Consider the following 23,196-nt stretch of genomic DNA (forward strand, 5'->3'; position numbering starts at 1 on the left):
TTCTTCCTCTCTGTATAGCCCATATTACACTGTGTAGACTACATAAACTTCGAAATCTGTACGAGAGATTATGTTCACTGAGCATCGCCCATAATGGAAAGATTTCTAAGTGTATGTATTAGTCCTGCTCAACCTTTATCAGAAAGCCTCTTCTGTTACAGTTTTGGTTTTAGCCCCTTAGGAAAGGTTACGGAGTCCTCTGTATAAATGATGTAAAATAATAAGTACTGAACCAATTTTGGCACCAACAGTAGTTGGTGGGTTGAATGAGTACTTGATTCGAGGCCCCATTAAGTGCTGACATGTTTACAAGCCACACTTTATTACCGAATGGATGGGGAATTTGGCAGTAGAGAAGTCTGAATCTGTTCAGGACCAGTAAGGCGAATACACTCCTTTAATCCTCATCTCCTTTAACACTATACCTGCTGCAGTCTGGCTTTCTCATTAAATTGTACAAACTGGAATACGAACTAAAGGAGAGAACTCTTACCAGCAGCCTGGCACGACGCTCTGATATGCCTATGGGGGTCTCACAGCCAAAACCTCATCTGTTCTCTGGGAGTCAATGGGATCCCAGAGCAACAGGGTTTCCAACACTGAATGTCACCCCTCGGAGTCGGAAGGCGCAGGCGAGGTCATAGAAGGGTGGTGGTGGCAGGATGGGGGGACGGGGCGGCCACAGGCTCCACAGGGCTTTCTCGTGACACCCAGCCAGCTCCTACAGCGGGATTCTCCTGTTCACAAGCAGTATAAATTAAGAGCACAGATCTTACAAGTGGCACCATTCCTCTTGGAGATTTTTCAATTGTAGCCGAGTGGCTGCACTTTTTGTCTATAGGTGTGAGGAACTTACAGGGTCTAGGAGGTGGCTGTGAACTCTTCATTTACAGAAGAGAAAAAGCAAATGAACCCACTGCTCACTGGTGGTGACACGGAGAACGAGTCTGAGAAGGATGCAGGTGCGGTGTTTAGTTACTAGCAAACTCACTTCAGAAATAGTCAGAAATGGCCAAAGGAAAATCTCCAGCACTCAAGAGGGACTGAGGTTGCTGCAGACTGATCACCAGGTGGGAAGGCTTCCTTTCCCCAGGCCAGGCAGCAATGAGGAGAAACGGGGTGCCAGTGCCCTGAGACGGGAGCTGCCATCCAGCAGCAGCTCGAAAAAAGTAAAATGCATCAGAAGAGGGCTTGCCAGTACCAGCTTCCAGGCAACTCTACCCTGCTGCCCCTAATTCCCACAGGAGATGTTGGAGCTCAGCACCTTGTGAGCCCAGACCCTGTTTGAGCCCTCCATCGCCCAGAAGAACAGGCAGGGCGTGAGGGGCAGAGGAGTTTTCGGAACCTGCTGCTGTCGGGCTGTGCTTGTACACAACCGAGTCAGGCTCCAGCTCTGCTTGCAGCATTTTGGCCTGACTTCCTCCCAAAGTTCAAAGCCCCCCTTGGCGTGTCACATAGTCTTTACAAATCAATTTCTTATTTTCCTTCATAATGCAATTACTGTAAGGTAGTCAGATATGTGGGACAACTTCTCTCTTTGGTTCTTGTTTTTCTGTATTTAAATAGAGTATAATGCAATTTATGAAGTGTTACATAATAATTTTCCCTAATGGATATTCTAATAGATTAGATCCTTTATCAGAATATTTTCCATTGTTTCAAAATGACACTTGTCTAAATATCCTTTCTTGTTTTTCTGTAAAGGTAGCTCTGGGGTTTTTTTTGATCCAGCAGTAATAATTTATTGCCTATTTGGGATTAGTCCCTTTTGGGATTAGTCCCTTTTAGATAGCTTTTCTGCAAACAAAGTTCTGTTCTTGGCTATGAACTCTTGAAACTTTCACTCCTTAAGTGGGATCTGATATAATTAATTACCTGCTATCAAGCCCAAAAGATTATATTAAAATTAGTATTTCTCATGGGTTTTTGACAGTATTAACTTGAAAAATATTATCACTAGGAAATACCTGGTCAGTTAATAGTTGGTTGCCACTTTCCCTTACATATTGGATTAAATAATTGTGGGTAAAACGCTGGTTGAATTTGACTGACAGTAGCAGCGAGCAGAATAGTATAATTGTTAATCCTACCCTATTCCAGAGGCAAAATGTTGTCAAAATGTCTGGTTGTTTTGCTTTTTTCTTGGTCTAAATAATTTATATTAGGTGAGAGAAAAAAAATCTATATTTTTTTTCTTTTTTTCCACAAATATCCAACACATTTGTTTATAATTTCTCTAGAAGTCTTTTGATATCCACAGTGGCATGACTTAAAATAGGAGATAAAGAGTTGATACCCTTGACCAAGCTAAAGCACACACAGTTTTTTCACAACCACAATAAACCTCATTTCTCAATTTTTCAATAAATGACAACATTTAGGATATTAATTCCTAAATACTTTGCTTAGACTTTGCTTAGATACAAAATCACGTCTCGTAGCTGTTTCCTCATAGATTCCTTCAACATTTAATACTCCCAAGTTAGTATAATCATATAGTTTGACACATCACTGAAAGAACTGATTCCTTACAGACTGTAAAAAAAGGCTTATATTTGAGCGTTTGCATTAGTATCATTTTGTCTGCATACTGCAAAATGTTATGTTCCATTTTATGAGTTGCCCCAGTTGAGCTATTATTCTGATGTATTTCTCAGGCCAGACGTTGAGAATGAAAGAAGTGAGGACAACCTTGGTAGCTTGCTTTCACAGCTGAAATTCCTTAGTATATATCCGTTAGATTTTATCCTGGCAGAGAAGGAGAACAATTTATGAAAATCTTCATCTGCCCTTTACGTCCATCACTATTAGTAGTGATTCTAAGAAAGAACACTTCATTAGTTTAGCAGCACGAACTAGGACCTTGTTGCAATGCGAGGCAAAAGATCATAAACATTTTCGCTACTCCACAGAGCTACTGAAGTATAAATTGATAGTGTGATTTATCAAATATTTGTACAATACAAATGAGGGGACAGCATAAAGCAACATACCCAGAGAACAGGCATTGTTCACCTAGCAGAGAGAAGGGATTTGCAGCTATCTGGATGCATCCCTCAGAAGTCGCACATCAAACCATGGAGTGAACTCCCCTCCTAGCTCCTGGTTTGTGACTGGTACAAGCCGTGCATGAGACAGGCTGACCAAAAAGCTGTGTCTGCAGCCCCAACACCTGAGGAAAGGAGAAGGGTGATAAAGGAGTCTCCAGACCCATCACTTTCCACTGCATTGGTTTTAACACCAATAATCATGATTCAGTGCTTTTCAAATTTCTGCTTGAATAACAGTGTTATTTTCTGTATCAGTGCCAACTTCTACAGCTCCACAGGGGTGCAGGCACCACTTCTGGATCTATCTCAGAAGGCTCAGTCCACACACTGCAGGATGGCTGATGTACTGGGCACATGACAGCCACGTTATCAGAAGATAGACCCCAGTCTGGATGGGTTTTGTATAGCATAGACAGTCTGTTCCCCAGAGTGGGAAGTTTATTTTTCTCAGGATGTCCAGCGTTGTAGGGCCATTAAGCAAAGACAGTCAGTGGGTAGTATCATAATGTCCCAAATCTTTGGTTCTACTTGTCTCGTGAGCTCTTTACATGGGATTTAGACCTATTTTTACCCTTTCTTTTGTCTTTCTCGCGCTAAAGTAATGCAAGCAAACCCATAATTTGAACAAATAAAGTCTGGCAGAAGGAAATGGTCTTAATGAAGGAGCTGCAGCTGCAGAGCTGGTTGAAATGTGGTGATGTGGCTGCCAGCTGGCCAGTCTTTCCCTCACATAAGTCTGCATGAACAGCCAAACTGCAAGCTCCATGTCACACATCGATGCTAAGTGACATTGAAGAAGGGTATAAAATTACAGGTCAATAGCCTGGAGCTCTAAAGGGAAATAAGGAGTAAGAGAAGAAGGTAGTAAAAGCAGTGACAGGGAATGAAAAGAAAGATTAAGAGTTGGAAAAAAGTATGTATTTTGTTATTAGCTAGAAATTATTTTGGCAAAATTACTCTTCATTATTTTGTACGCAATTATTCCTCTTAAAAAGGAATTTTCCAAATTCTCCTTCTCTCTAACTATAAAATAAATTCTGAATTGTAAGCAAGAGAAGCTGTAGCACCTCCAGTGGGTCTGGTTACACTCAGTCCCAATGTACAATAGCATCCAAATGCTTTCTCTTTTGCCTAGCTTGAAGAGTACTACAAAGCATTTCCAGGCTCATAGCAGAGTCAGCCAACTGTGTCCTGCCCGTGCCTGGGGAAGTGTGAGTCAGTTCAGGACAGCTAGGAGGAACTGGCATGGGTTTGGCTTGTAGGTTTGTGGGAAACTGGGATGGAGAGAGGAAATTTGCTGTTGCCTGGTGGGCTCAGAAATTGAGGAAGGGGAGAGAGGCAGCTCATGAGGAATGAAGACCTAATGCAGGAGAACTCTGAGTCCCCTGCACATGGGATGCATGCTGAATTTGGGGAGGGCTCTTTCCAAAAGCTGCCAAGCCATGGCCAGTCTGCAGATCTGTGTCCCCAGAGTGAGCCCATCCCCACACCAGGGCCAGCACCACATGTGTACAATGCACAGGGAGCGGTGGGTACGAAGTGGGGCTGGGGAAGGAGTGCATCCACAGCATGTTGAAGAGGGGCGCAGGCTTCAGTGAGAGTGATGGGAGGTCTGTCACATCCAGGGAGTCACATCTGTGCTGGGCTTGCATTGACAAAATGAATCTGTTTGGTTTCATGGCAGGCCAGGACGAAGAGACGTCCAATACCAGTGAGTCTCCGGAGTCTGTGTCGCTGGCTGATGCCTCAGCAGAGAAGGCCACACAAGGCTCTGACACTGACCTAGAGGTTGAAGGTGAATGTTTTCTGACCATCTGCCCTCACTAGCCTTCCCCCTTACAGAGCTGTACCTACCAACTTGTATGTATCCGAAATGGAGACCAAGGACACAATCCTGCCAGGGTCCTGACAACCACACCTAATCTGGCAGTCGATAAAGGCAGGGGGATGAATTTCCCTCTAAGAGCTCTCACTTTGACGCCAAGCATCTTCCTTCAGCTGCTTTCTATACACCATGACTATTCCTTTGTTCCTTCTTCTCTCCCCTAGTCCTTAATAACCAACATTACCAGACCAGCCTGCTGCCTGGGCACCAGGAGCAGCTAGCTGAAGCCAAGGATGGAACACTCTGTGTGCTCCTGACGAAACACTGCAGAGCAATTGTGGTCTGCGTGCCACAACTGTCCAGACTTTTCTGGTGGCTCTCCTCTTATCTCCTGCCTAGTGAAGTCAGTCCTCTAGCTAAACAAGTCTTGCACTCACTTTTGTAATGGTGCGATTTGTCCATAATTTAGGATGAGAGCTTTTTAACTTGTTATAAATGAAAGGAAAATAAAAAACCATAAGAATGCAAGAAAAAAGGACTTTTTTGTTAGAGGCCTCAGATTGAACTGGAAAATGGCTTTGATGAGAGGGGAATTTGTCTTGAGGTCAGACGGTTGAATGCATATAACAACATGGAGAAATACGAGTTCTAAGTATGGGTTTTGATGAAGGAATTCCAAATGACAGGTTTTTGTGGAAATACAGCCGCCAGCTGCACTGATATGTCTCACTGCAGCTGTGTCAACAACACCCAATGGCCAAGATGAGAATGCTGGGATTCTTTCTGCTGGTTGTAAGCCAAAATGTTCTGAGCTGCCCTAGCTCTGCTGGCAATATCAGCTGCGTGCTTCAATTAAGATTTTAAAGAAAAAAAAAGATGAAAATGTTTTTGCCTGATGTCAAGAATTCTCAGTTACACCAAGAAAGGTTTAGTCACATTGCAGACTGGTGAGAAGCTACAGCAAGTCACTGGATGCCAAATGGAGAAGCAAGGAGGATACATTAACTCTTGAAGGTCTGGGATAAAGGGATGAGGAGAACCAGGGAACGATAACCCTTTAAGAGTAAAATCCTACTGTTGTGGCATAGCGTTACTTAATTTTATTAAGTTACTTAATTTATTTAAAAGAGGAGGAAGGACACTGAATGCAGCACTCATCAACATACTTTTTCTCTGTAGATCCTGAGAAGGCCTTTGTGGGCATTATGGGCACAGAGCTGTACTTGGAAGCATGCAGGCTGATGGAGGTGGTACCTGTCTCACACTTTATTCAGAACTTGGCCAAGCCTTATATAAACCTGAACCACCATGGTCTAGGACCCAAAGGTGTCAAAGCCATTGCTATTGCTCTGGTGGTGAGTAGCCAGTAAGAGTGGGGCCACTGTTCTGAAGAACAATAGGCATTTTAGGCCTCTCTCAGGCCTGAAAGCCATCACTGAGTACACAGTGTGGGAGATAAAGACAGGTATCTTTCCCATAGGAGCTCTGAGCATCCCCAATGTTTCTAATCCCCTGCACAGGGAAGTCTTGTGTGGCAACTGCTGGCCTTTGCTAGAGTTACCCCCAAGAGCAAACTGATACTCTTCCATGGGACACAAGTCCCCAATGCTCCTAACCCCTACAGGGCCAGAGGTAGGGCTGGAGGGATTGGTATCCCCCACTCTGGGTCCTGCATAGGGATATGCTACACTCACCAATGGACAGGCCCAGGATGTCTGAATTGGAGCTTGGATCTGAACCTGGGTCTCCAGGCTGGCAGAAAGCAATGGAAAGTCCTACCCACTCAAAACCTCTCCAAAAAAGCATCTCTTTTGTATGCCAACTCCCACTGCCATGGCTCTGCCACATCTCCTGATCACTGTCCTGCAATGCTTTCTGAGGTTTGGAGGAAACGTCTGGTGTCTGTTGAACTGAGGAAACTCTCCCCTTCATTAACTTTTCAGCAGTTTTTTGTGTGTCTTTGTTTACCTTTGTGTCTTCCCAGTCCAACGCAACCGTCACCCATCTAGAGTTGGAAGACAACTGCATTCTGGCAGAAGGAGCCATATGCATAGCAGAGATGCTACGAGAGAATTCCTCCCTTCAAGAACTGGTACCCCATCTGACATAGTTTGTAGCCAAAATTATAGCTCACCAAGTTCAATCATCTGAAAGAAAACCCATCCATTCCATTACAACTTTAACCAAATAACTGTTGTTCCCATGCAAAAATATTCACATTCTGAAAGTCATGATATTTTATGCTGCTCTACTTTTAAAAAGTACTGAAAAAAGTACTGAAAAGCAGAAGTGTGCATGTGATGGCAGTTTGGTGAGTCTGGAACTGTTCTCTTCATTAGCAGATGTGATAATAATTACCATAACTAAGTCTTTCTAGTTCATGCTTTGCCAACAGAAAAAATGTTTTGGTCAGGAACTTTCATTCTCCAGTATGACATGGGGAACCTTTTCTAAGTAGACTAAGGGAATAATGCAAAACTTTCAGATATGAACTGGTAGGAGTGTTCCTTCAATCTGAAACTGAGGTATACAAAATGCATTTTGATAGGCTATGGGATCTGTGTTACACTGGAAGAAAAGATTCTTGGCCAAATGCCTCTTGGTTCACTGAAGATGAAGACCCGTGTGAAACCGATGGCTGCAGGGCTTTATTCCTGTTAGGAAGGATATAGGGTTAAACACACCTATAACTCACATGTTAATTACTGTCTGGCTGACATTTCTCATATTGCTCGTCTTGCATTATTCCCTTGATATCTTGGGCATTAAGAAGACAATAAAGCTAATTCATTCTTTGGACTCATCCTTCTTATCCTTGCTTCTTTCCTTCCAGAACATCTCCAATAACCACCTAGACACAGCAGGAGCTGAAGCCATTGCCAGTTTGCTTTTGGATAACATGTCCTGCCTCCATACTCTTCAGCTCTCAGGTGGGCTGTATGCACCCAAACAGAGATGGCAGTAGAAGTGAAATAACATATGTGTCATTCCAGTCTCTCATCTTGAGAATATTAGTCAGACTATGGGCAAAATCAATCTCTCAGCTATGTGTCTGACGGGAAAGCAGAGTAACAGTGGAAATCTAGATTTATAGTGATGTGATTAAATATTTGGCCTGCTCAAGCTCCAGCACCTCTGAAAACCAGTCCCTTACGAGAAACTTAGATAATTGCTGGAGTGTCTCCCACATCTTGGGGTAATTCTGCTCTATGGAGCAAAGTGGAATAGTGACTAACTTCTACAGCCTGATATGGGCTGTGATTAACTGGAGGTTCCACCTAAAAGTACAGCTTCCTGCAAACCCCAGCACAGCACCAAGGGAGAGATCAGCGCACTGTTAACATACTTTTCCTACCCAGGAAACAACTTTGGAGAGCAGACTGCACCATACTTTGCTGAGGCATTAATGGTGAGTTACCTGAAATCCAAGGTCGTTTGCAGCCCTGGCTGTGTAACAGACTCTCCTCATCTTGAAGCTGCTACTCACTTGGCATGATTTCACTTGGCAGTGCCCATATGATTTCCTGGCATAATTCCTCTAAGTGCCTCTTGCTTACTTCAGAAATGAGAGAGGCTGGGAGGACATAGAGCAGGATGGACTGTGTTAACATTTTCTCAGGACAGCTGTGTGAGTCTGGCTGAGAAACAAACCTTCAGGACTGTGTAACAGAACAACAGAACGACATCTGGGTGACAAAAAATTTTCAAGAAGTGTAAGTAACCCAACTTCATATCATTTTGCAATTCTCCAGTAAAAAGAAGACGCTTGACTTCTCTGGTTAGTTCCTGTCTCAAAGCCTCTGCATCATTTGGCACCACCAGAAGCTGCCCTGAAGCAAGACCTTGACCCGATATGAGAAAGTGCTCTTGGTCAGGGTGCAATGGTGGGACTGAAGCAGGGGCAGGAACAGAATTGGAGGATGTGTTGCAGGCCAGACATGAGCTGTGTGAGGGAAGTTTGCACAAAACAAAGTCCCATTACTTTTGCTGTTTTGGGAAGATAATCACCATGATGTTATATGCCTGACAAAGCTTTGTTTTGGGACACACAGTGCCACAATCTCCATGCTGATGATCTCCCATGCACTGAAGATTTCAGTGTGTCTGATATTCCTCTGTTTCATCCTCATGTGGGGGCTTTGGCATAGCAGCTGGTTGCAGCTGGCTGGAAGATCTCATTGTCTCTGCACATTTGTCTCTCTGCAGGGCAATTACCAAGTGAAGGAGCTGGATCTCAGCCACAATGAGTTCTATGAGAAGGGAGGACAGCTCCTGGGACAGATGCTCGGTAACTTAATTTATTACTCCCGCAAAGCCAGGAGTACAGGCACTGGGGGACTTGATGGCGTCAGCACAGTGAATATGCATTTCCTTCTCCAGCAAAAATGCCCCATGACCTAGTGGGTGGTACAAAAGACAGGGTGCCCAGATTTAGAGTTTCCTGCCTGGTCCACAGGCTCACCCTCATCACCACAAGTGACTCTAGCAACTATGACTAATGTATCAGAACACAAATGCAGGATGAGAAACCACAGTAAGAGAGTGGTCTGTGTCAGAGAGAAGAGAGCTGAAAGAGAAGTCCGTCAGGGAGTATAAAGCAGAAAATTGCATTTTACTAAAATCTAATAGGATCAGAACTGTTGTTTGTTTTAAGCTTTTGATTACAAAGTTCAGGAGCGATTTCATTTTTTCTTAAGTAGCCCAAACCCTAATGGTTTGAGCCATTGCACGGCAAGCAGCAAGGGAAACAGTTTAGGAAGAAATAAAATCAAGCTGCCTAATTTATCTTTTTAGACAAAGTGAGATCCAGAGTGTGCTAGTAGCCCTGGAGAGGGAAAGCAAACAAAACAGTTACAGTCCTTCAGTAATCTCAGGTGCTATTAGTGCACTGGGAAAGACTTGCATGAATATCTGATGGCTCTTCTTCCCTCAGTATGTCCAACACGCCTGCTACCATAACGGCCACAAGCCTGTGCTGTGAGCATCCAGTGTTCCTCGAGATTTCAGTAACACAATGCCTTCAATTTAATTAACACTTTCCTTCTCCCGGTTCAGTATTTCCACTGATATGAACCTCTTTCTAATTACAGTCCATGTCTTTAAAAGATGGATCAATTAAAACTGCAGTGAGGAACAAGGCACTGTGCCCCTGCCTTGGACAAGCCTGCAGGCAATGCAGAGATCAGTACTAAAACTTGTGACCTTCCTAGCCCAGAAAAATGCCTCTCCAAACTTAAAGGTCTTAAGAGCTCTTCTCTCCTTCCAGCTCACTTGAGGCAGGAGCAGCAGAGATTACTGCAGAATCTGTTACTTTTCTCTTTTGTTTCTTAAAGGAATATTTTTAAGTCAGCTAAACTCACCATCTGCCTCCATCCAACCTCCCATCCATGGAAAATCTGGATAAGAAATTCTCTCTGAGAATGAGAAGCAAGTGTTGGCAGCAAGTCCTACCCCTCCCAGTGTCACAGTAGACACAAATGAATTCACACATACCCTGCTTTAAGTAGAACTTACACCGTGAGGTGTGCTATGCATGTGAGTTGGCACTGGTACATATACAGCTGGGCACAGCTACCATATGAAGCTGAATTCCTCTCTTCTGCTAATCAAACGTACGCAGAGCGAGTCTTGATATTTTAGATGTGGCAAGGAGAATCCAGCCATTTTTCACAGTGAGAAACACAGACAGTGTCTATTAATATAAGAAATCCTCCCTCTCTACCCTCCTCCTTCACAATTTATTCTTTGATTGAGCCAGAAAAAAAACTGTGTTCCCTTTCTGCTTGTGATCAACAGCCCATTCTCTGTTCTCTGGGTGCTGTGGACAGCAAAGACTCTGTAGGTGCAGGTTCCTCCTACTGCAATCGATGAAGGCTGTTGCTGAACGCCCAGCAAACTTTCTCTTAGTCCTTAAGTGTGGGTCAGCAGCTGTGTCCAGACCACTCTTCATGAGCTAACATCTCAGTTTCTCTCTCCTAGCCAGCAACTCAACACTGGAGATTCTGGACCTGAGCTGGAACCACCTGAGGAGGCAGGGGACAGTAGCACTGGGCACAGGTCTCAGGGTAGGAATGCCCCTATTTTGTGATGCCCTTCACAGTGATTATTACCAGGAGCTGGTTGAAACACTGATTGGGAACTCAAATCCCTGAGGTCTGAGCAGGATTCAGTAGCTTTAGCAAGGCTCATCCTACTGACAGTGGCAGTCAGCGCCAGGAGAAAGACTAAAGCAGTGAGTAGGTCTGGTGACTTATGTGGATGGAGAGACCCTGGTGACATTGCAGAGATGTTGGATTCATTGGGGCTGTCTGGGTGTCACTTGAGGGATGCTCCTGTCTCAGCCAGGCAAAAAAGGGTAGAGTGGTACAGAAGATGGGCATGCAGTAGCTAAGATCCCTCTTCTCTCCCTGGAGAGCAATAGTGCACTGAAAATACTCAACCTTTCTTGGAATGGCGTTGGCAACGAGGGAGCGCTGGCCCTAGGAGAAGCTCTCAAAGTCAATAACGTGCTGGTTCACCTGGACATCAGCAACAACCAGATCAACAACAAGGGAGCCAAGAAGCTCTGCAGGGGCCTTGAAGTCAATGGAAAACTCAAAATCTTGAAGGTAAAATAAAGCCCAGGCATGGCTGGAGGAATAAACAGAGGGAATAGAAAGATCTGAGTCAGGTGGGACAGAAGACAGAGGTGAACTGTCTGAGCTAGAACTGGAGGAAATGAATATTGCTCTGGGTTGAAGGTGGGCAAAGTGGAAGGAAATTCTATCCCGTGAATTTCTTCCAGGGCAACTAAATTGCACTGTTCCCTCAGAAAATCCCCCAGGGACCGGCTTGACATAACCCCACATCCCTTATCACCCCAAAGTGGTTGATTCCTGTCATGTCTAGTCTCAGTCAAGTGAGAACCTAGGCATTCAACAGGCCTGCATATATACATAAAATGTAGTTGTGAAGGTACATATGTACACGTAATACGCATTTCAACCTAAGGCAAAGGTTCACACTGAAGTTTCCAGGTGGGCAAGAGTGTGCCTTTCTCAGTGTGTTAATGATTTGCTAAAAATTTATTCAAACACAGGATAAACTGTCATTGCTATGTCAGGGTAATGCCACTAAAGGAGAGGAGTATTATCAAGTCCTGGAAAAAGAAAGCCAAAACTGCCTTTTAGTAAGCTGGGGATCAATAATCCTGGAAAGGGCAAAACTGAATGACCAGCCAAGCTGGCTTCAGAGGTTAGGGTTGAGAGCTGACATGTCTTCTCAATCCAAGATCATTCTCTAGGAATTCAATTCAGAAAAGACAGCTTGCTTACGAGCTGCATTCTCAGCTAAATCTAATGTAACCGTCCTGAGAGCCTGCAAATGGCAGTATGGTGGTTGAGGGGTGTCTTTAAATCTGTTCATGTAGGCCTGTCTTTGGACACACCTATCCTTGTAAATCACTACAAACACACCACTCTTTGGGACTGCTGTTTTAGATTATATAAATAAATGTGTCTGTTTGCCTTGCTTTTAGCCTGGCTTGAGGTAAGGTCACTAACTGACACCAAAGCATTCCTCTCTCTATGTAGCTGCACAGATTGTCTTAGGAGCTGATAACACAAAGGACTTAAAGGAGGACATGTCTTCTGCTGGCCAATGCTAACCAAGAAAGTTTTCTTTCAACTAGCAGGAGTGGGGACTGCACATGAAATCCAAGGTGGGGGAGAGGTGATGTTCACACACTAAGAGATGCACATGGCAATGCCAACCCCATAAAGCCAGATAGCTAGACCTTGTGGGACAGAGGCAGCTGATCAGCCTGAGCTCTGATCTGCTGTGCTGCCAAGAGGAGCCAAGGATATGGGAAATGTCCCGAGGGACGTATTCCCATCCAGAGGGACCCTACTAGCAAGCACACATTCAAATGCAGCCCATTGCCTCTGCCTCTCCCCATCACATGACTGAACATGATCCACATCACCTACTCCTGCGTGACAGATGTAAGGGACCTGATATGTGGAATTTCACACAAGGAGACAGAGAGAAGCTGAGAAGGGAACTCCACTGGGAAGTTGTGTTGTGGAGCTTTGTGGGACAGAGACAAGAGATGGTGAGATAACAGACAAAACCATCAAAGGGGACCACAGTTATTCTACAGACCTGCTGAAGAATGGGAAAGGGTCATCCCTGAGGTTACAGCATGCCTTCTGCCAGGCATTAAATCCTCATTTTCACCATGTCTATTTCACCATTTCATCTATGTCTCTTCTCCCACAGATGGCCAATAATCCCCTTACCACAGAAGGTGCCACTGCGCTAGTCACATCTGTCAGAAAGAACCCCAAATCCGTGATGGAGGAGATCAACATCTCGGTAAGAGCTTATGTGCTGGAAAGCCTCCAGGACTATACACGATACATTTTTAGGAACTGGGTGGATCACAGAGCTGCTCCCTTCCAAAACTGTTTTGAGACTTGCTGTTTGTTTCATTTATGCACAGCCATTAATAAAAAGAGGCTACTACTTGACAGCCCTTCTAGGAGCCATGTGGAAATTATATGTGGTTTTGGTCTAGCTGTGGAGATAGGTGCCTGTAGTATCACCACATTTCACTCCCTTCCATTTTGCAATAGCAGAACAAGGATAACGAGTCAATTCCCACTGGAGGATGAATTCTCTTCATTCCCTGAGCTGTCTCCCTCCAAGGCAGCCTAAGATGCTAGATACTGTGAAGTTTGATTCCTTATCAGTATGTACGAGGAATAGAAGATGGATGCTTCAAGGCATTGAAAGCAAAGCAATTTTATTTAAAAAAAAACCAAAACAAACCCCAACATTAAAAGGCTGGTGTGGAAGGAAAAAAAAATCACAGAGGCTAAATCTTAGTATGCTACTCCGTAGCAAGTCGGGACACATATTGTTGTAACCTCATGTGCTGCTTCTAAAATGGGAGATCCAGAAATGCTTCTGAGCTCCTGAGTGGGGGCAGGGGTTGCATTGCAGACCAACGCTGGGGAGAGACCTGGGCACGCATCAGTCCACTCCTGGCCCTCCCATCCATGCATTGGTGCTTCATGGGAGCAGTTACAGAAGGTGTCAGGGGCCTCAGGGGCCTCCATCCACCTTTGGGAGCACCGTGATTAAAGGAAAGAGCATTTTCACAAAGGTTTGGGACTTGGAATAAATAATATGTTCACACTTGAAACAAGCTATAAAAAAGTTCATGGGCATTTTTGGAGCCTCACGTAATGGGTTGTATTTAAGTTACATCTGCATGTGTTTCTTTGTCCTGTGGTTACTGTATTAAAGAAAGAAACTAAAACAAAGCAGAATAAATAATATTCATCTATGGTCTTTCCTGAGAGTATCAAGGGCTTTCAACAGAGATCATCTGAAGAACAGGCCTTCCTCTAGGGCAGACAATTTTTCCTGCATAAATTAAGATCAAAGAGAATTATTTGCCAAGTCTGCAAGGAGGCAGGCCTCATTCTGCAAAGGAAAACTGAAATGGGCTGTGTGGGGGTAAAGGACTTCATTACAGTATACGTGGTTCTGCTAGTTTTGTTACTAATAACCTAAACAATTAATACATTTGGAAAGAGTAATGTAATTTAGCTAAATTCTGAGAAATTAAAGAAATTACTGAAATGCATTTATTTAAAAGGAGGCACTCGAGAAATTTTGAGCCAAGGAGTTAATTAACATTAAGAATCTTCAATCCAACCTAAATCTCACTATGCATTTCTGCTTTTTAGGGTTAACGTGCTCTCTTCACCTCACCCTTCAAAAAGTCTAAATTACCTGGCATTTCACAAGATAAATAATCAATGGCATAAATTTACAATATTTCAGTATCCCTATCAAATGCTTGTGGGCAAACATCTCATCTGCCTGACAGACTTCATTCCACCTGTGATGTAGGGAGTCTTGCATTTCAATTCAGAGTATTTGCAAATATACAGCTCCAAAGATCTTATGCTGTCTTAAACCTTTAAGAAATTAGTAAAGGTTTTAATCTTTTATAGGAAATGTAAGGGAAGACATAAACAAAAGCCTCTTCTGCCCCTTTTCCCAGTGATAAATGTTTATCTTGACTTTTAAAGAATGAATAATTGGTGTGTCAGTAAGAGGAATTTTGAATAAGGACCATATCTAGAAACCTTTGCACAGGTTTGACAGCACTAGCAAAGGTGAAGCAAAGGAAAGGCACATTTTTAACAACAATTTGTTGCTTCTGACAACATTTCTAAGCATGACTGTTCCCCACATTCTTTTCATGATCTACTCTTTATAAGGTTTCAACTTGCAGATACCGACTATCAAACACTTAATAGAAGTCATGAATCAAAACAGCCAGCACATGCCCATCTTCACCATCACAGTACAAAAGAAAATACCATCGCTTTTCAGCTGTCCATGTGTTGTTTTTCTGGACTATGAACTGACTGTGTCAAAGATAAAGAAAAGCACAAGCTGGCTCCCTTCAGGCGCTGCCCGACCCCAGCACAGTTTGTTAGGCCAGGCGCGGTGCTTTGTCTATGCTGCTTCTGAGGCTGCACTGGCGGTCCGCTGGCTTTCTATGGGGTCAAGCCCAGGCTGACAAGCCTTGGAGAGAGCTGGCAGCCAGCAGAGCCAGCTCGGGCTCTCCTGTGCTGTGTTCCTAGGACTAGGACACTCTGCTAGTGTGCATAGCGCAGGGATGTTTGAATGGCTTCTTCAGGGAGTCACTCTGCGTCCATAAAGCCATTGGTGCTGAATGAAAGCTAGTAAACCCAGCCAGACCCAGACTCGTTGAAGACTGTCTTCAAGTAGTAACAGTCAAGAGCTCACTGCACGGTAGATCATAAGCTTCTAGATGGATCTTAAGAACGGTAAATCTTAAGCTTCTAAAAAAGAAGCTATAAGAATGCATTGGGAGACTTTGTAAATACACTTTGGGAAAAAATACCGTGCTTGATGCCTTGGAAACCTCCCGCAATGACAGAAAACAGAAGCTTTCAAGAATTTCCTGAACTGCCTTGAAATTTCCAACAATTAAATATATAGCTAACGTAATACATGAACAATTCCTCTGCCATCATGGATATGAACAAAATCATAACCATGGTTACAAAAGATCAGTCAAGGCAAAGGCAAATTTGTCATAACTTAAATTTAGAAGAATAAATTACAATGACGTCAATATCTGCATTGCTAGTTTACTTTCTAGTATCGCAAAACCCTAAATCAGGAAACTGTGCTGCTGTCCATTCTATAAGTACTAAACCAGAAAACTCACAGTGTGAGCTCTGATACACTGAGCTGTCACTACCCTGTTTGAAATCCTTAGGAAAAAACAAACGTCAGGTCTTGTACTGCTGACTGGAGCTTCCTATTAGGGTTACACAATGAAATAGAGCTTTACCAAAAGTTCTTTTCATTTGGAGACACCTGGGCCCTTGCCAGATAGAACTTTCTTGTCTGAGTTTTAAAGCTACATTGCTGGAGATACTAATCCTTTTAGGCCTTGGATGATTTTTTTTTTAATTTTTGCAGAACTCTGTGGCACATTTTGACCATTAACTGTTCAATGTGCAGTCTGCATCTTAACCGAATGGAGAGGAGACCCATGTAGAACTATCTCAGGGATGAACGTGAATCACTTGAATAACCTAACATAAGAGGTCTTCAGTGTAGACATTTACCTGGTGAACATCTAGCTTGCATTAAGTTAATTTCTACATAAATTAGTAGATCCTTTTCTGTCTCAGGCATAGGAAAAGAGAAAGAAGAAGAACACTTGTTTAGGGTCTGGCCTCCATGGGATTCCTGAAAATGAAGAGTAGAGATGGGAGAAGGCACCACCCTTAGGAGAGAATGGTTAATGTTGACTTTAGACGGATTTGTTAATACGAACAAGTCTTTGTTGTTCTTTGGGTGTCCAGGCTGACTGCACTCTCCTTCCTCCTATGTACCAGAATGTGTTGGTGAACGAAACTTTCATCAAGTTGCTGGATTTGGTGTGTCAAACGCATCCTGAACTAGATGTCATCTATGGTGAGGTCGAAGGCTGTATTGCCAAGATCCCCAAGCAGCATCCAAATCCCATGAAAGTGATTCAGGTGAACTACTGAATTTGGGTCCATAGCTCCCCTGTACACAGTGCACATGCTCCAAGCACTTGGAGGGATGGAGGTTGGAAGGGGTAAGCTTTCTTCCAAGTGGGAAATTCAGCCAAGTTCCTTCAGAAAAGTATATTCACAAAGACTGTCACAATGTTCACATATCTCAGTCCACGCAGACTGACTAAGCAAATCCTTTGATCTTCAGGAGAAGCTAATGCCTTGGGATCTGAGAGCACTAGGGAAAAAAAGAATCTGAATAGAAGTTTGCTCGCTGTGTAAAACAAACTGATTTCAGGTCTGATCCAAATGAGTGTCCATCCTCATCACAAGCCCACCGCAATAGCTGACGTTCATAGAACCCTTCACTGACAGTTGTGCTTTAGCATCAAAATTAACGTGCTTCATAAAAATAGGATATCGTATTACAAGCAAATACTGTCCTAAATAGAAAATACGTAGCTTTTCAAGGTCTGTAATTTCTATGGATAGCAGCAGATGGTGCTGTCCTCCTTGCTGGAAGGCAATGCAAGCACTTGAGCATTGCTGAGTTAAATAACACTTTTGCACTACCAACTTCACTGTGTTTCTTAGCTGCTGTGCAGATTTTTATAGCTAACTGGGTGAGACTTTGCTATAGATGCGGATTCAGATGAACTTAAGCAAAAGCTTGGGCTGTTAGCTCCAATCAAACAGTGCTGCTGTGCTTCACAGATAGTGACGCTCACACTAGCATGCTTTGCAGTTTTTAACAGCAGCTATGGTACTCAGATGTGTCCTCATTTAAACAGAAGGGAATTCAGAGAAGAGTAACTAAAGTGATAGATATGTGGGGGAGAGGACTGTCTCTGGATTAGGCAGCCTAGCCAAGCAGTGGCTGCTGGGATGAGGACCAAATAACCATATGCAATTATCAGAAGAAACAGATTTACTACTGAGTCTCATTTCAAGGTAAGGGGAGAAGGAGGTATAACTGAGAAGAATGGAATTAGCCTGAACAAAAGGATTTTGTTCTGACAGTAGGGTGGCTGCACAAGGAGTTATGGATTCATCACAATGGAGTTATGATATCACTACTCAGTGATAGGCTGAGTAAAGGCAGGGTGACAGATGGAAGAATAAGGGGAGAGCTGGAGGCAGGTATCAGTGACTGTTTTATCATTATGCCCATGTTTTATCTTTGCTTCTCTTAGAACTACTTGAAAGAGCACAACCTACAACTCTGGGACTTTTTTAGGAATATTGACAAGGATGGAAACATGAAGATCCCTGTGGCAGCCTTCCAGAGAGCCATGATGCAGGTGTGCCTCTGAAAGCATGACCAGGATGCTCTTCTGGCAGGGTACTGCTCTGGGAAAACCCCTCTGCTGCAGCACAGCCACCAGCCAGCCTTGCTGGTGACATTGTTCAGACTAAAAGGCTAAACTGACCCATTGCAAAAGTTGAGCCCCGAACAAAAGTTGAGGTCCAACAGAAATGCTATGACATCCGGTAAATACTGCAGATGGCATCCATGATAATGAATCAACTTTAGAGTACCACAGGAGCTTTGTAAAATCACAGAGGTCAGCTGTTTGTATAGGATATACAGGATCTTGATAGATAATTATGTCTTACTGCTATGGGAAAGTGAAAAAGAGGCATTTAAACCCTTGCCTCTACACACTGAGTAGACAGTTCTCTTCCTGCCAAAACCACCATGGTGCTTGGGATCAGTAGCAATGGTCAGCCAGCCATGATGCTATTTTGCAAAAAAATGCAAAAAAATGTTATTTTAATCCTAAAAGAATGAAGCTGCCTCCCCAGCACCACTCTGTGGATTTTTTCCATCCCTTCTTCCATGCACCAGGCCATCTGCTCATCTATTAAAAGATGACAGGTCCCAGTATGATATGGAGGATTTTTCTGCTTGAAAATATCCAGGTTTGCTAACATTTATCTTATCCTCTTAGCAATCAAGCATCCCACTGGATCGAGTCCAAATTGGGGAACTAGTGCGCAAGTTAGACCGGAATCGGACAGGGGTCGTGGACTATAGGTGAGTGAGTGACTCCACTTACTGTCCTGGCCTGTCTTTCTTTTTTTAATTTGGCTCAACACCAAGTAAACATATCCTTATTCACTTTAGAAGGTGAAGGGACATATGTTTTTGGCCAGTCCATTACTTACCTAAGTAAAAGGTAGATGAAAAAACACCTTGCATGCTTAGAAGCCCTGTTGAGTCAAACTAGAAGTCAGTCTTATTTTTCTGTTTGATAAACTTGCTGTGAGAGTGCAAGGATCCCAGAGCTGAATGGCATTTTCATTCATGCTTGTAAGCCTGTGTGAGAAGCATCAGCTCAACACTGTCCTCCCCCTGAAGCCAGGGTAAGATTTGCAAAGACAGCGTATCTGTGCCTTCAGACCTTTTCCTCCATCCTCAGGGACTCTTGTTTTTTTCCTTGTCTCTGATCCTTCTTCTTAGGAGACCTAGTTTTCCCTGGAAACCTACCTTCAAACTACAGAACTTTTCATTCTCTTGAAAGTGCCTCTTCCTTAGTGCCTGTAGCAATCATGTCCAAGTTCTGAGAGCCTGAGCAGTCAGCAGCAAACTCCTTGGAGGTTGTCAGTCGCTGCAGGCTAAACCGTTTGTCATTGGACCCAAAATTCCCCCTAGATTTCCCATCAGTACTGACATGCGACTCATCAGCTGAAAGCCCTATTAATCATGCCCAAATATTCCCATCCCTCAGCACATATTAATGAGTTTAAATTTATGCTGTAGTCTAGTTTTAAGGCTAGAAGCAATGGGTCAATTTTGCAAATCTCTTCACCTCTTAGCTTCCTAATGTTTTCAAAGAGAAGCAAATTACTTTGTTAAGTCTGGTCTTTACTCCTTTGCATACATCAGTGCCATATTAGAAGCATCTATGCTCAGACGCTAGACAGGCCTTAGCCTGGTTAATCTTGAATCAGAGGTTACATGGGGTTACCAAGTACTTTAGGCACAAATTACAGAACTGTGGTTAAGTAGCAAGCAAATTAGGAACCGTTAAAACCCAATGGTCAGCAAAGACTTCATTTGGTGCCATTAATGCTGCTGAGCTGATATGCGGGGAAAAATAAATACTAATATCTACTCCTTATCTAGCTGTTTAATGCATTTTAGCACTGTAGCATGTTGGTAGTGGTAATATTCACCTTGTAGACAACAGTCAGAAGAGTTGTGACCTTTGCTGTCCTTACTGTTCCCACTTCAGGCTGTTTCCTCAGGGTCCTCTCAGCAGCTTTAAGATACCTGACAGCGAAGGTTCATTTTACTAAATTAATACTGGTTCACCTCTTTCTTTTCAATCAGTCACTTAGAGGAGCAGAAGCTGGCACAGAAGCCTGCGGAAGGGGAAATCGAGGAAGAAAAGAAAGAAGAGCCATCAAAATGAAGCAAGGAGGCAGGTCAGACAGTGAAAGATTGTAGAAGAAATACTGGAAGAAAGCTCAGAGTGGCCCTGGGCTTAGGGAGGCCCAACACTGGGGAGCTCTAATAGTCTAAGTTATTGAATGTAGAAATAAAGTTGATGTTCCACTACACAGCAGGTCCCTACACAGCCTGGTCCTTTTGGTTAGGGGCAGAAGAGATTGGTCCTTTGGAGCTGGTTACCAAATCTGTCTCACTCTGCATGCTGATGATGCTGAACTTATTTGCAGAGATGGAGACAAAAAGCGAGAATGGGGAAACCAAGAGAACTCATTACTTTTATTATCCCCTTTTGGGGGAGAGCAGATGGACAAAGAAAGACTGAAGGAAGTGCCCTGCAGACATCCCCTACCAGACTTAGTGGTTCTGACACAGGGACCTTTGCAAGAGGAGAAAAATTAAATTCATAAGAAATTACAGCTCGTGTTGCTCAAAAAGTTATGGGTAATAACAATTGTATTAAATATCTCCATGGGAAAAAATATGCTAGATGGTGGAAACCATAACAGATTTTAAATGGCTCAGATACTGAACTGCTTTTTTTGAACCAACATTTTAAAAAAAGAAAAATATTTCAACAGCTCTTAAGAAGGAATACTTTGTATACTCCTTGTATATATTAATATATACATACATATATATTAATATTTATGCATAAATAGAATGTATAAAATGTAAAAATATACAGATGTGCAGAGCCACAGGAAGTATATTTTGCCATGTGCAACTGCCAATATAGACTACACCACTGAGAAACTTGGAGAACTAGGAAATGTTGGCCCCCCCGGGAAGGCCAGCCTTCAGTGGAAAGGAAAAGAAGCAGCTGGTTACCATCTGGTAAGTCTCTTGTGTGTTTCCCAGCAGAATAACCGCCTGGAAAAAAAATCTTTGAATTAGAGTTCAGGTGGCTCCAGTGCCTCATCAGAGGTCAACATGACTGTTGACATGATGGCGTTAGTATGACTGTTCAGTAGTCGTCCTCAATACGTGACCGACTGCTAGGCTTTAACTCATTACCCCAGCAGGTCTGTGCCTTCTGATGTCTGCGACTCTTCTAGAATTAATTCGTGATTGCAGTTGGTGTCTCCTTCACGTACAGAATATGTGGGGTTTTGAGATGAAGAATCAGAGCAGCAGAGAGCATTTGAGATGTTGGGTGGTTTGCACATGCAGGGGCATGACACTGTGGGGTTTTCTGTTCGTTTCCTAATCATTCCTAAAATGTAATTAGCTTTTCTTGACTGTTCCTAAGCACTGAGGTATGTTTTCATAGAAACATACACCAAACCTGCAAGATCTTACTCCTGAACACTAAGGCTCGAGGAGCGGGGGAGCGGTCCATGCCCATCATTTTACAATTCGAGCTCACTTACTCCTAAGAAAGCCCTACTAACACACTACTCCCGTGAGAGGAAAGGACGCTCCTGCTGCACAGGGCTCGGCTAATGCCCGAGGTGGCTCCTGCGGCAGCCGCTGAGCGGCAGTGCCCGTGCCGGCCCCTAGATGTCAGGCCAGCCCCAGCGGTCCGAGGGGAGAGGGCTGCGCCGCCGGCTGCCGGCGAGGGATGAGCTGCCACCCGCCCCCTCCCCTCCCTGCGCGGACTGACCCCCTGGGACCCATCGGCTGTGCCCGGAGCCTGCTTTCAGCTCCTCTTCTGAAAACTACTTCGTTGCTTTTTTCCTGAAAAGTACTACCAGCAGGAGCATCATTTTAACTATCGTAAGACTTTCCTCCTCCATCCTGCTCCAGAGGCTGGTGGGTTGGTGGGCTGTGCATGTGTTACGTTTTGTGCTGGACTCACCGCACCCGTGGCGGAGGACCTGGAGATACCTGACAATTGGTCCCGACCCATGTGGCAACTCTGATGTCTCTTGTTGGCCCACGTTTGCGATGTGTATGGAGCGGTGTCACTGCTGCAGGACAGTTTTAGTACCTCTTGGATCCACTGAAGGTACTGCACATGATCCACGGACCTGAGTGTGGTTACTCATCATTTCTGGAGGGGGCTGATGTTTAAAACAGGTCATCTTCTAGGATGTTCTTCAGTGGCTCCAACTGTGTTGACCAAGTGTTCATCATCCAGTGACCATGCCGGTGTAAAGTATCTATGCCTCTCTCTCCCCCTCAGCCCCAAGAAATTATTTTTTGAGTCTTTTTTTTCAGCTTAAGAGGCATACAATGTAAATAGCAACATGTGCAGGCTGAGAATTAAGGCCAGGGAGTTAGAAACACCTAATGATTTTGTATTTGCACAAAAAAAGAGTGGAGTTTTTTGGCATGACCAGCAACTATTGTTACCTGACAGAGAACAAGATTTACAGCATCCCAGATTTTCCTCAAAAACGAGCCTCTTGGCTTATGAGCAGGCAGATGCTCTATGAGTCAGTTAAGCTGGATCAGGGGTGAGAAGTTTCTCGCTTGTTTCCAGACTGGAAAACGTTTAAGAGAGAACAATGGGATCTCGGGGTACCTGCTGGCAGAGAGCGAAGGTCGTGCTTCACTATCTCTACAGCACTGTGTTCTGCAGAAAAGGGTGCACGTTGGAGTGGAGGAATAGCACGTATATACTGTTAAATATCTTTGTCTTTTCTTCCCACAGTGTCTTGGGTTTGTGTTACATAGGTTACACAGGCATCTTTATCTCATGCAGAGTGCTGTTGTGTATTAGTCACACATTACTACTCTGCTTAGGTTTGCAAAGAATCGGCTACCCAACGAAAATGATTTGTTCAATTATCGCCCTTAAAATTCTAGATTAGCTACAGCCATCAAAAATCTTCTGTA

The 23,196-nt window shown here is 43.7% G+C and overlaps 1 protein-coding gene across 1 annotated transcript; it reads left to right on the top strand.

Moving 5' to 3' along the window:
- Positions 1–93: 93 nt before the first annotated feature.
- On the top strand, positions 94–20,377 carry LRRC74A (leucine rich repeat containing 74A). The gene is made up of 15 exons (XM_076343523.1): positions 94–111; positions 866–958; positions 4,740–4,845; positions 6,055–6,230; positions 6,860–6,967; positions 7,709–7,805; positions 8,235–8,284; positions 9,082–9,163; positions 10,855–10,940; positions 11,289–11,483; positions 13,135–13,230; positions 16,815–16,958; positions 18,152–18,259; positions 18,911–18,996; positions 20,296–20,377. The coding sequence occupies exons 1-15, from the start codon at positions 94–96 to the stop codon at positions 20,375–20,377; spliced, it is 1,527 nt and encodes a 508-aa protein (XP_076199638.1).
- Positions 20,378–23,196: the final 2,819 nt, after the last annotated feature.

The sequence above is a fragment of the Aptenodytes patagonicus genome, chromosome 7, assembly GCF_965638725.1.
Source record: "Aptenodytes patagonicus chromosome 7, bAptPat1.pri.cur, whole genome shotgun sequence".
NCBI lineage: Eukaryota > Metazoa > Chordata > Aves > Sphenisciformes > Spheniscidae > Aptenodytes > Aptenodytes patagonicus.